The sequence below is a fragment of the Terrapene carolina genome, unplaced genomic scaffold, assembly GCF_002925995.2.
Source record: "Terrapene carolina triunguis isolate 2854851 unplaced genomic scaffold, T_m_triunguis-2.0 Scaffold131, whole genome shotgun sequence".
NCBI classification, from domain to species: Eukaryota; Metazoa; Chordata; order Testudines; family Emydidae; genus Terrapene; species Terrapene triunguis.
In genome coordinates this window covers 37,273,385-37,287,148 of record NW_020664482.1, presented here as the reverse complement: position 1 = coordinate 37,287,148, position 13,764 = coordinate 37,273,385, and the positions used below count along the sequence as shown (strand labels likewise).

Here is a 13,764-nt window from a genome sequence, read left to right as displayed (position 1 = left end):
CTAGCTTCAGGAATGGTGTTTGCAGGTGCTCTGACTTACACCCAGGAACTGCCCTGGGATCCAGGGGATATAAAGGTCATGTTAAACACTCCCCCCCCCCCCACACTTTTGGGCTGTACTGAGGACTCCTCAGCCAGATCCCAGTACTGGGGCCACAACAATCTTTTTCTCACCTCCCCCAACCTTCTCCCCAAATACAGTGAAAGTAAAAAAGAGGGAAAGAGAAAAGACTAGAAGGGGTGAATGGAGAGAGCAGGGTGGAGCAGGGGGCATGCTTCCTGTGTCTGGAATTTGATTGCAGACTGTTTGAGTTTTGTCAGACTGTGGAGGCTGCAGTATATCACTGGTGTCATGAATTCATGAGTCTGTAGAAATGCTCGAGCACCATAACAAGCCCTGATATTTTCCTAATTACTTTGTGGCTGCAACAGCTTCTCTTTCCCCCAGCCCCTTGTGTTCTAGAGTTCAGTGAAAGCTGCTCCTTGCACCTACGGACAGGAAGGGTTCTGTGGGTCCAGACTATTACACATCAGGCTGTCTCCAGGGTGTTGCTTCTTTGCAGTCATGTCAGCCCTTCTGTCTCCACTGCTGTAGCCCTTGTCCATGCCTACTCATCTCTCATCTTGACTGTTACTGTCTCCTCTCCAGCCTCTTCACTTCCTCCCATTGATCCCTCCAGCCAATCCAAAATGTTGCCATTCTCCCCTTTCCTCCTTATCTTCCTCTGCCTTGTTCACTTCCCCCCTCTCCATTAATATGCTGTTTTCTATGGCATTGCAGTCAAGATCCTCACCTTCAAAGCCCTACAGACTCTAGTCCCCATCTGCTGAACATATTTTTACTCTTGGTTCTTATCGCTGCCTCTCTTGCTCTTGTCACCGCTCCAGATCCTTCTCACTGTTCCCTTCATCTCCTTCCCCCATGCCCGGCTTTGTTCCGTAATTCATGTGGCCCTCTACATTTTGTCTCCCTTTCTCCTTGTTCAGATCACTCACTGCTTCCAGGAATTCTCCCTACCTTGTTCTCTCAGAGAATCTTTTCACACCTCTCCTCACTGTCCCCATGTCTTGTCTTGTTCACCTTGTCTAAGAGCCTGAAAGAAATTCCACAGAAGTCAATAAGTAGAGCTCTACCAAATTCACGGTCCATTTTGGCCAATTTCATGGTCATAGGATTTTAAAAATCATAAATTTCATGATTTCAGCTATTTTAATCTGAAATTTCAGTGTGTTGTAATTGTAGGGGTCGTAACCCAAAAAGGAGTTTGGGAGTGGGGATGGGTTGCAAGTTATTGTAGGAAGGGTAGCAGTACTGCTACACTTACTTCTGTGCTGCTGCTGATGACAGCGCTGTCTTCAGAGCTGGGCAGCTGGAGAGCGGCAGCTGCTGGCCGGGATCCCAGCTCTGAAGGCAGAGGTGCCGCCAGCAGCAGCACAGAAGTAAGGATGGTATGGTATTGCCGTCCTTACTACTGTGCTCCTGCCTGCAGAGCTGGACAGTCAGTAGCCACCACTCTCCGGCCACCCAACTTTGAAGGCAGCAGAGCAGAAGTAAGGGTGGCATGGTATGGTATTTCCACCCTTACTTCTGCACTGCTGCTGGCAGGGCACTGCCTTCAGAGCTGGGCACCAGGCCAACAGCTGCCGCTCTCCAGCTGCCTAGCTCTGAAAGCAGCACAGAAGTAAGGCTGGCAATACCGTGACCTCCCCTAAAATAACTTTGCAACCCCCATGCAACTCCCTTTTGGGTCAGGACCCCCAATTTGAGAAACGCTGGTCTCCCCCAGAAAATCTGTATAGTATAGGGTAAAAGCACACAAAAGACCAGATTTCATGGGGGGAGACCAGATTTCATAGTTCATGACACATTTTTCGTGGCTGTGAATTTGATAAGGCCCTATCAATAAGGAATCATGGGGATCAGCCTCTCAGGTGTCAGCTGCTCAGGTCAAGGAACACTGTATTAGTGTAATGATGGTGATTTTTACCTCTCTGGGGACCAATATCCTGGTCTGATTTTTGACTAACGGATGTTTATTACCCTTTCTCTTATGACTTGTACGTGAAGCTGGTGAAGTATTTCTACAATAGATTTTTGTAAAAAAAATCGCTGACATGCTAAGCAAGCTGCAGTTGTGAGGTAGTCATGTTTGGTACATGCTGTGGGCCTAACTGGCACTGTTCTGACACAATTTAATTCCTGCAGTGCCAGTTCGTTGCTTTAGATCAATGCTGTTCCAGTCTCTTCCCTGGGTCCCATTTCCGCTTCTCCTCTCTCTTCCTGCCCCCCCCCCCCCCCCCCCCCCCGCAATATGGGCTATACCTTTTTTATGCAGATGAAACAGGTTTGTTTCTCTCCTCCACCAGACCTTTCTGAAGCAATTTCATTCCTCGCCAGCCTGTCTGTCTGAAGACTGCATGGCTCAGGCCTTTAAAATCAATACGGCCACAACATGTGTGTGGTTGGGGCTCATTGTAAGTTGCCTTTGTGCTAGTCCCCTGAGGTGGGAACAGAGATGGTTTGAAATCTGGAGCTCAACATGGGCTTTACTTTACTCTTTGAGAAGGCTGTTTATTCCAGAGGTGGTTGGATTGGTTATTTATTTATTTTTCTATATTAGGGATTATGCTCAGCTCTGACTGTTTTTTCCCCTGTTGTCTGACTTAAAAGCAGTAGCCCACTGTCTTTCTGATTAGGCTTCAGAAGTGCTGTAGTGTCTTAGATCACTGAGGATCACATTGTAGGAATCAATATTAAGGTGAAATGCTAACAGCTTCATATGAAACATCCATCTGGGCTGGAGGTGTGTATAGAACTGACCAAATGCTCCCCAATATCATGTCCCAGCAGGCACTTGGTCTTGTGTAAAACCTGGGATGGAGTCTTCGAGGGCTGACTCTACTTGGGCTGTTCCAAAGTCCTGAGTAGGAACATGCAAGGAGATCTTTCCAGGAGATCATATGCTGCGCTTGCACACCTTCCTGATAAGGTAGGGTAATGGCTCCAGCAGGCTCCCAGGGCAGCACTTTTTGCCCATGCGGAAGTAATTCCTCTAATTTGTGTAAGAGGGACCCTGTGTGGAGATGCAGAGCTTTTTGCTGTATCTGCCAGGCCAGGTGTATCTCATTAGTTCCAACTCTGCAAGATAAAAGGCAGAGGCAGTCGAGAGAAGGAAGTGTTCTGGGGGGTAGCTGTTTTAGGAAAGTGTTAGGGATTAAGCATTATGTTGAATTGTTTTAAGTATAATCCTGTCCCGTGGTGTTTTGTTCTGGGTTAAATTTCTAAATATAACCCAGGATCAGGGAGATTTAGGGAAAAACCTACTTTGTGCATGTGCTGCCTTTTATTAGGGGGTTCAGAACCTGCCCCTTCACACTTCTTGCATGGAAGACTGCAGAATCATAGCCTTCTTTACAGTATTTGACTTGCTGAGCTGATGCTGCTCATTCAGTGATCCCTAGCTACAACACTGTCTAACAACATATGGTCCTCTATGGCTGATTTTCAGCAGAACTAGGACCTTAATTTCAAACACACTCAGCTTCCAACCTGCTGAGCCCTTTGGAAAATCTGACCCCTATATTGAGACTTTTTTAAAGCCCAAGGTTGTGGTCCGAATTCCATGATGCCAAATCAGATTTAGCTTGCTTATTCCTCCCAGTTTTTCCTAGACCAGTGCATTTGGGTTCAGGAAATACCATCATTCAGTCACACACATGTGGTCCTATTTGGGTTTAGGTGCCTGCTCCATGGCTCGGGGTCTCCCACGTAGTGGAGTAGAGAGGAGATGGAGGTAGCGGAGCTGTCGATTGTCTGCCTTGCTGCAGGAAGGAAAGCTGTTGCCTCTTTACTGCTCCCAGCCACTCCTTTGTTCTCTCCTCCCTTTACTTCCTGTTGGTGCCTCCTTCATGGATCAGTGACCCCCTCCCCCGACCCCTCCATCTTCTCTGTCAGATTGCTTGCTCCCACTTTGCTCATTCAAGAATCCAGGCAATCTTCCTGCCCAGTTCCAGGAAGTCCCCTGCTGCCAGCTGCCTCCCTGTTGTTTATGCATTGTGTGCACTGCACTGTGTGATTATTACCTGTGCTTTGCTCCTCACATTAGGAATGTTTTTAGTACAGACGGTAACAATTGTATTGGCTCAGGCAAGCCTAGAGCTGTAAAGAATTTCCTGTCTTATTATTTTGGATAGTTTAAAAATACTGCTTTAAAGAAACAGTACATGAATGTGAATAACTATTGTGGGTGCTGTGATGGCTGGGTGAACTGGAGCTACGCTAGGGAGAACAGCACTGCCTGGAGGCCTTGTGCCTGAATGGTGCAGGAGCATACAGAATACCTCAGGGGAACGAGAGGCAGTTATTACACCTGTTCTACAGGTACTCCTCCCTTGGGGTTCAGCCTGTTCCATGGTGGCTGCAGGCTAGTGCATAGAAGGGTTGGAGCTATGGTCACGTACCTTAACATCATCTTTCTGGGATCAGTGCTTAGCACTGCTGGAGCACTAGAAACTCAGTTATGTTTGCCTCTTGCATAGGTGCACTGGAAGAGGAAAGGAAATTCCTGTGCTTACCTTTAGCACACCTGCCCTTGGCATCTATAATGGAGTAAAATATTACTTCAGATTAAGTACTGGTCATCCATGCCATGCTGATCAGCATGGTATCTGAGAGCCCAGTCCAAACCTCAACTGAAGGGAGCCAAAGTAGTAGTTGTCTGCCATTTTGTGGTTTTTGCAAAAGGAATTAGCTTGTCAGTCCAGTTCCTAGTGGCTATCTGTGCACATCTGAAACCTGCTACCAGAGCTAACAATCTCTGTAGTGAGTCCAGCAAGTTAGGTGGCAGAGAGGTGAAGCCGCCATCTTACTTTTTGAGATGGTCTCCAGAACAAAGTTGAAGCATGTTGTGGAGGGTAGGAACAACATGGCAAAGCTATCAGTTATGCTACCTGCTCTGTACCAGTTCTGTGAATAAACAGGGAGTCAATCCTGCATCTTTCACAATCACTAATTTTCTTCTTAAAAGAAATCAAACAATGTCCATAAATGTAACATTCCCCAGCTCTTCCCAACTCCTGCTATTCATGGATTCCAATCAGTTCTTCTATGCAGGCTATAGATGACTTTCCGAAAACTAATACCTAACCATTTGTCCATAACAAGCCAAAGGAGGGAACCATTCACCTCCCAGACAGAGCAGTAACTGAAAGTAACATAATCAAAGTATAAGAGCATTTAGGCAGCTCCTAATGCAGGTTGTTGTGCATGTAAAGCTGAGCGCATCATTCTCTGAAAACACTGTAGAGAAGGCTACTGAAATCCAGACCTCCTGCACAGCCAGTCAACATTGCCTTTTGTACAGTGAGGTAGCTGCTGTGATGTAGAGAAATTGCTAACATTTTAGACATAGATTTTCAATGAATTGGTTTTTCTCTCTTTTTCTAGGTTTGCTTTTTACTAGCTGATTCTCTATAAGTGTTAAGCTGCTCATATTTTGGTGCATTGTGCTATGTGCTGAGAATTTTTATCAGCCGCCCTTGTGCTAGAATGTGGTGGAAATACAAATGTATTTGAAAAGCTGAGGTTATGTGCACAGAAGTACAAAGCATCAAAATGAACTGTTTTCAGATGGACAGGAAGCAAACCAAAGCTGAGTCTGCACCTCTGTGGGGTTCAGTATATCAAACTGGCAAGGACTGAATGCATTATTGTATTATTATTAACATTAACTCTTGACCACATTGGTTTGTTAGTTTATTTGTGTACACATTACAATAAGAATATGCTACATAACAGTGGTTCTAAAACTTTTTTTTTCTTGGACCACTTGAAAATTGCTGAGGGTCTTGGCGGACCACTAAATGATCTTTCCAAATGTTTGTACCATTAGCTAATTATTGTAAAGCGCTTTGGATAAAAGCACTATATTAAAAAAACTTAATAATAATTAACGTTTTTTTGTTCTACAAATAAAAGCACACAACTCATATTTTAATATCAGTAGTCTTACTTTTCTAATGCGATGGATGTGCCCTTTCTCCTCCGCCACGGCAGTCCCCGAGCTGGGGCTGGGAAGGAGAGGGTGTCTCCCTTGCTGCGGCAGCCACCGAGCTGAGCTGGGAGGAGGGGGGGTCTCTCCCTCTCTCCCCCACCGCAGCAGCCCCCGAGCTGGGAAGGAGGGCCGTCTCTCCCTGGCAGCCGCAGCCCTGGAGCTGGGGAAAGTCGCCTCTTTCTCTGGCCCCTGCAGCCCTGCACACCCCAAATTCCCCCCACCCCCTCTTCTCATCCCATCTGCCCCCTATTCTCCCCAAGGCCACCACCTCACCTTACATGTGCGTCTTCTCCGGGGTCCAGGCACCTAATTAGTGGAGCCATGCCTGCACAGTTCCACTAATTAGGTGGGTGGCCCTTCATTCTCTTGTGTGCGGCCACCCAGGCACGCACCTTAGAGGGAACTATCCGCGGACCACCTGAATGGAGCTCGTGGACCACCGGTGGTCTGCGGACCACAGTTTGAGAACCTCTGCTACATAATTTTGAATGAAATGTGTGTGCTTTGCAAAGGTTTACTGAGTTGTCTTCAGCTACAAGTTCTGATCAAATGAAGAAAACACTAGAGTCAAAAGCATATACTGAAAAAACCTGGGATGTTATTTGTATTAAATGGTCTAGTTCTTAGGACAAGGCAGTGAGAGTCAAGACTCCTGGATTCTATTCCCAGCTCTGCCACAGATTCACATTAGAGCTTCAGACAAGTCATTTAACCTCTATGTGCCTCATTTCCCCATTTGTAGAAGGGGGATAATATTTCCAAGTTCACAAGAGAACTGTGTGATGTACAAGGGGAAAATGTGTTCCCTTGCTTGGGTGTGGGACTACTGAAAAAGATGCAGAACCACGGAATTTCTTCTCCATAGGGAGGACTGGCCACAAAGTGGCTGTGTAGGGGAACTCCACACCCTGTGTGTGCCGTGAGTGTGGCCAGCGGGTTCACAAACTGTGCAGATCCACCGATCAAAACCCCAGCATAGTGAGCTCTGGCCACTATTGGGGGATAGATCCTACCAGATATGATTTTGAGCAGAGATTGAAAATGTGATCCTTAGTTTTTGTAAAGAGCTTTGAGATCCATGGATAAAAGATTCTGTAGACGTGCAAAATATTATCCTGTGTATCAACAATGGAAATGCTGCTATTTGCAGCCGTAGGTTCTGGAGCAGACGGCAGGGAGAGAATCTTTATTATTCCCATACGAATGGAGATCAAGTGCTGGAAGTGACAAATTTAATCTTCAGTGGAAGGAGGTGGTGCTGGTTATTTACAAAGCCTCTGCAATTGTGTGGGAGGCCAACAGGGAATTAAGCAAAATGTAAAAATCAACAAAAATACAAACAAATGGCAATCCCAGATGTAGAATTTATGCTCAGATTTTTCATGTTGAACAAAGTTAAAGCAGAGTGCCTTTTAGCATTGGTTACTGAAACAAAAATGCTGACTCTAAGCAGGTTGACACATGAGACAAACCCATTTTAATTTATTTCCTATCGTAAGTTGTTTCCCTTTAGGTTTTAGTTCTAGCAGCAGCAGCAGCAAAAAGCAAATGACACACAGCCTGTTGGAAATTGAACTTCAGCCTGTTAAAATAATAATAATAATAAATGCAATAAAATGCCCCTTTAAAATGTCTGTCTGCTGTTTGTTTGAAAATAACCAACATTTATGTAGGCATAATAGAAAGGGTCTGATCCTGCAAACTTACTGAGAATCCCCTGGAAGCCAGCATCCATGTCCTAGCACATCCTACTATGGTGATGAATACTTAGAGAGAGAGAGAGAGAGAGAGTGAGAGTGTGTGTGTGTGTGTGTGTATATTTACACCATGCTATCTGATGGGACTTCAGTGTTAGTTTCTAAGTACTACATGTGTGAGTAAGGATTGCAGGGTCATCTTCCAGAAAGAAAGAATCCTCAATTTCATAAGCCATTGTATTTTCTTCACACAGATCAAACTGAAGGATTTCATTGTAGGGAAGAGTGTCGGATCCTTGGTCACTCAGATAGATGCTGGATGCCCCGGAACTCTGTCCCCAGTCGTGCAAAATCCCCCGAGCATGGAAGGAATGTCATGGCACTCTCTATTGAAGCTACCACTGTGGATACAGAGCCTTATGAAGACTGTAGTACAAAAAGAACTTTTGCAACGTTTGGCAAAGATGGGAGTGAACCCCTCGCCGACGAGCGTATCGTCAACCTGAAAGGCAAAAGAACAGTGGATCTGCCCATCTGCAGCCCAAAGGTAAATGGCGCAGTTCGTGAAGCGGGGAATGGCTGCGAAGCTGTGAGCCCCATCACGTCACCCCTTCATTTGAAAAGCCCCCTGTCTAGCAAACCTTCAGTATCATACAACATAATGCACTGCCCGGTAAATCGCGACCTGGAGCAATTTGTAAACAATGGCCCTTCTCGGCCCACCGAAGCAGAGCCTAGAGGGGCAGACAGTGAAAATATAATGCATGAAATTAACCCACTTCTGCAAGAATGTAGAGAAAAAGACTCACCAGGAGTGAAGAGACTAAAAGACATAGTACTCTAAACGGCACCATATAAAAAGGAGAACCGACACTACTACAAGCGCATATTGTTTTTAATTGCTTACCAATGGTTCACAAATTGCTGTATTTAAGAGCTTTCCCTAAATGTATTGTTTATAAATGAAGCTATCGTTAATGTGACAATCCCACTTGTTTCAGCAACCAGCAGGGGTGTTCAGTTGAAGCAAATTAGCTTGTTTTTCTTTTGTCACGGGGTGGGGGTGAAGGTGAGACTAGTTCAGTTATAAAGAAGTATTATGTATGGAGTATTTTCAATTTATATATTTTTATATATCAAAACTCTCTATTATAAATTGCCATTCTTTGTAATGAATTGAATTGAAAACTCCTTATCCGGCCATCTTTAATAATCACCCTGATGTTTTTGTAGTCTATACAATTTAATGGCCATTTCTTGTGTACAACTGTTAAAAGAACAATTCAATGAGTTTTAATATTTGCCTAGCACAAGGCTGCTTGTACTTTAAAATGTTGCTATTTTGCTGTGGACACCCCTGCATTAAGAATCCTTTTGCTATCACATGCTTATCTGTACTATTATCGTATTTGATATTGCAAATTACTGTATGTCTAGTGATGGCAAAAGGCTTTCAAGTTTAAAAAAACACAGATATATTTAAAACTTGGGGAAACTGCTATTTTCAAAGCCAATGTAAGGAGTGTTCTCTCCCTGTCTTACCCTCCAGCACCCCACACATCCTATACTTGTTTTCACAGAGCTATGATAGATCATTGTGGAAAGTCATTTGGGGGATATTCTGCTGCCTAATTTGCAGTTGTCAGATGCAGCGTGCTGAACGTTTTGAGATCCATTTTTTTTTTTTTTTTGTAATGTCAAGGCACTGCATGGAAAAGCTTCTCCGTAAGTTATTAGTTCCCAGGTTTAGATATTCCCTGTCTCTAATCATCTCAGTGAGGGAATTGTTTAACAGATCTAAATTAGCATCTTGGTTAGACATACACTTCCTGATTCAACATTTCCCAGTCATGATTACACTAAGTACCGGCGTGAGTGTATGTATCTCATCATGGAATGGATTTTAGAGTGGTATTATTTCTATTTATCCTGCATCAAAAATAGGTATAGAGTAAGCAATAGAAGGATATACGTGTAGGGACAGACAGGTGAAATGTAACACCACTACTAATCAAATTAATGTGCCTTCCATATGGAGAAGAAAAAAGTGAATCATTAAGTACATATTTTATGTGGTTACAAATTTGCACATATGAAATTGATTTTTAAAAGAAAAAGGACCATTTGAGCTACTTGAACGGCCATTTTGTAGAAATGAGGGGAGCTATAAAGATTTTCACAGCATGGTATATTCTCTGCTCTCCTGCACTATATAATTGTTCAGATTGGGTTTGAGAGGGGTGGAGTGGAGGATGAAGGTTTGTGAATTAGTAACCCTTTATTTGACAGACTTTTCTACCCAAAAGAATATTCATTAGAGCTTAATAGTTCATTATGAGGCAGGGAAAAATACAGATATTGCCAACATTTGCTCTGCCAATGAACTGAAAATAATGGTTTCTAGAGAAACAGAGTTCCTAGTACTAATGTATCTTGATAACATTCTCGTTACTTTGATTTATTTAAATTAAAAATGTCATCAGGAAAAGAGCCTCCAATTGTTATTGTCCTAGAAATCAAATAAGCTCCAGTCCTTTCTTTTCTTTAGAGAAGGTGGATAAAATGAATATGGTTGAGTTTTTAACTATTCCAGTTGGTACATTACCAGTATGTCTTATGGGTCCAGGAATTTGAAAATAATTTATCAAAAGGAACTTCTAATTAAATTACTAAAGCTTTTTTTATTGGTGTTGATTGCTACCTCATGCAGATGGAATCCCCTTAGTTGATGTGACTGCTTCTGTCCCTCTAACACTGACCCATATTTCTTTTTTTCCTTTAATTTTGAAGTTTGATTCATTTTTTAAATAGTATGTTCTTTTTATTCAATTTTTTTTATATCTGGGGTACTGTACTGCTGTCATTAAAATATATATTTTTTGCAAGTGGATGTATATTATCTGAGCAATAGAAGAAACAGGTAGGTTGGTTTGGGGGGTTTTAAGTTACTGGATATTAAGATGGGTGTTTTGTTCATTATGATGTTACCTGTATTTGTTAACTTCTGAGAGCTTTATTCAGTGAAAATTCATGTCCGTCCTTAGTGAGCCACAGAAGCCTCCTGGATATCTTTGTTAGCTGCAGAAATTAATCCTCATTGATTGGCGGAAAATTGTTTATAGAAGGATTGTGTGTGTGTGTGTGTGTGTGAGCAGTAACTCAGAATCAGTCTATAGTACTGTTCCCCCACCCCTCCAACACACATTCTTCAGTCGCATATGGATAACCGATGGCAATCATGAAACTTTTGACATCAGGGGCCTCTACTTAGGATGCTCAAAGACTCTGGTTGCTTTAGGCTAGCTGACAAAATGGGTTGAAGTTTATATGAACCTTTTGCTCTCTTGGAGAGCCCACAAAAAGGGCTTGGGTTTCTTCAAACTCCTGAGTTTTACTGCTGGGATTTTGTTACAAAATCCAGGAAGCTCATTAGTTTTGCACCAAGTTCAGTGAAACTCTCCATCCAAAAGTTACCTTGAGATTTTGAATTTTTACACCCCCAAATGTAAACAAACCTGGGTTGGGGATGTGTGTGTTGCAAATGGTGTAAACTGATCCTATCTGACCGCTTGATGCAATCTTTCCTGACTTGAAACTGGTGGGTGTCATGCTGTATTTAATGGCAGGTCATTTCCCTGAAATGAGCCATTCAAGTACTTCACAAAAGGGAGCTGATGAGGAATAGCCAATAGACTTCCCTGAGGAGAGCCGAAGGCATGAGCCCTCACTGTGATAGGAGAGAGCCCCATTCCTCACCCCACAACTCCATGTCTGCAACAAGTGGGAAACTATTTAGCCAAGAAGGTCATGTTTGGTCCAGGTCATAGAGCCGCCTTCTCTCTCCAAACATACACACTCCACACATAAGTATGGCCCTACTTTAATATCATTGGACTCTGTGGCTGAGCTCTGTCTAAATTCCAGCACTAACATCATGATTCCTGCCTTGGGTTATCTTGATCCAGCTCCACTGAAGACTCCCATTGGTTCCCTGGGGGTTGGATTGGGACTTAACTCCCCAAGCCAAATAATTTGCCCAGAAGGGCTTGTACATTATCTTCTATGGAACTGAGAGCAACAATCCATCAGGCAACATGGGAGAGGAGAGGCTAGCCAATCAGCATGGATTCTCCTCCATCCACTACACTGTGCTGTGAAAATTGGACCGTCCTATTCCTCTCCCATAGCCCTCCTTCTCCCCATCCAAGGAGAGACTAGGTGATGGTCCCCAGTCACCTGACCTGGTGAATATAAAACGGACAGAAGAGTCCAGCTGTTGATTTCTACTGAACTTGGGGCTCCGACTATCGAGCTGCCAACACCAGCCTGGCACTGGGTAGAAAATAGATGCTAACTGAAAAGAAAAATAAAACATTTCTCTGATTACATATTGAAAACATTCCTTGCCACTAGAAATAAAAGCGCAGCCCAGAAAATATGTGAAATATTTCTTAATTAAAAGGGAGTTTCAAGAGGTCAGTAAGCCCTACTGCCTCCAAGCAAACCATTTAAACAACAGTCTTTCCCATCCTGGCCTGTTCTGAAGCTTGGGATCTTGAGTGCCTAAGGCACCTGCATGACATATTGTTATCACATGAGAAGAAAAACCAGGAGAGGGACTGGAAAAGGTTCATCACTGACAGAGTTCCCTTCCCCCTTCCAAATATTTCCTATTCCCACTTGCTTTCCCTCTCTCATTTGAAATCAGTTCAGAGCTTATGACTGAGCTGTATTATAATTTTTAAAGTAGTTAAATTAACCACATCAAAATGTGAATGACCCAGGATGGCTTTTTTGGACAAGATGTAATGAAGCTCTCTTTAGAATTTATATTGTTATCAAATTTGGTGCAGGAAAATCGTAAGAACGGTGTAGTAGTTTATACCACATTTAACAGCCTGATTTCCAGAGGTGCCGATCATAACCCACAATGAAACCAATACTGTATTGTGCATGCAGCACCTCTGGATACCAGGCCCCAAAGATACAGTCTATGAGTAAATTCATGACATGCTGTACTCAAAGTGTAATATTTACCTACTTGATAGAATATCTTTAGAAAATCCTTTCACAAGTGGAATTTTCTTTTCCTTACATTGAAATCTTGCAGCACTGGTTTTATTTTTATGATGATATATACGAAGGGGAATATGGGGGGTTGGTTACGGGAGGGTTGATTGATGGTTTTAAAAATAATCCGTAAGCACTTAATGCATTGTCCTGATGAAGTTGTTGCGGTTATCCCTGTTTTATTGTGAAGCTGGAGATGGCCTGTGGATCACACATTGTGCAGAAGTGAATTACTTTTTTTCAAATAGGAAACAAGTTGCTTTTGTGAAGAACACACTGTCTGATTAATATGTTGAAATTACTCTTGGGGGGGAAAAAACTAATTACGAATAGAAACACATTTGTCTATCATTGGGGGAAATAGATGATCTTGTTGCTACAGCTGCTTTTGCCGCTACAGATAATCTTTTATCCAACTTATGAGGTGCATTTAACCTTAGCAGAAGAACCCAGCTAACTCTGATGCAAGCCCTGGTGAAATGGATTCTTTACTGGCATTAGCTGATGTTCAGCTGATACGAGCTGGGATATAATCTTTAGTGACAAGAGCTGACCGAGTGCAAGCTAGTTTTCAGCAACAAATACCTCCTTGCACTAGTCAAATGCTAAGGTATTGGTTGCAGAAGATCTTAAGTCTTAAAGCTACAAGCTTCTGTAGCCTGCTGACCAGTCTGGTGACACCATAACTGCCCGCCAAAGCAAGGCGGATTTCAGTGGGACTTAAGTACAGTACGATTCATCAAGGTGTCTCTGTTGCTGATTATATGAAGAATAAATTGTTGTATATGCTGATATGTATGTTATGTACATTTTCACAGTGATGGAATCGTAAACAAAAAAGTGAAAAAAAAAATCACCATTCTGTCTATTTTATGAAGATGATAAAGCAGCTTTATTAAATTATTACAGTTCTGTTTCAAAATGGTGTACCTGCCACATTTTCTC

At 43.0% G+C, this 13,764-nt stretch overlaps 1 protein-coding gene across 2 annotated transcripts in view; it reads left to right on the top strand.

Moving 5' to 3' along the window:
• Positions 1–9,801, top strand: part of PCDH19 (protocadherin 19) — a 118,469-nt gene extending 108,668 nt beyond the window's left edge. For both annotated transcript variants that reach the window (XM_024216183.3, XM_024216182.3), the window contains exon 5: positions 8,004–9,801. In XM_024216183.3, the coding sequence (XP_024071951.1) occupies positions 8,004–8,593 (590 nt within the window). In that variant the 3' untranslated portion in view covers positions 8,594–9,801. The remainder of the gene's footprint in view (positions 1–8,003) is intronic.
• Positions 9,802–13,764: the final 3,963 nt, after the last annotated feature.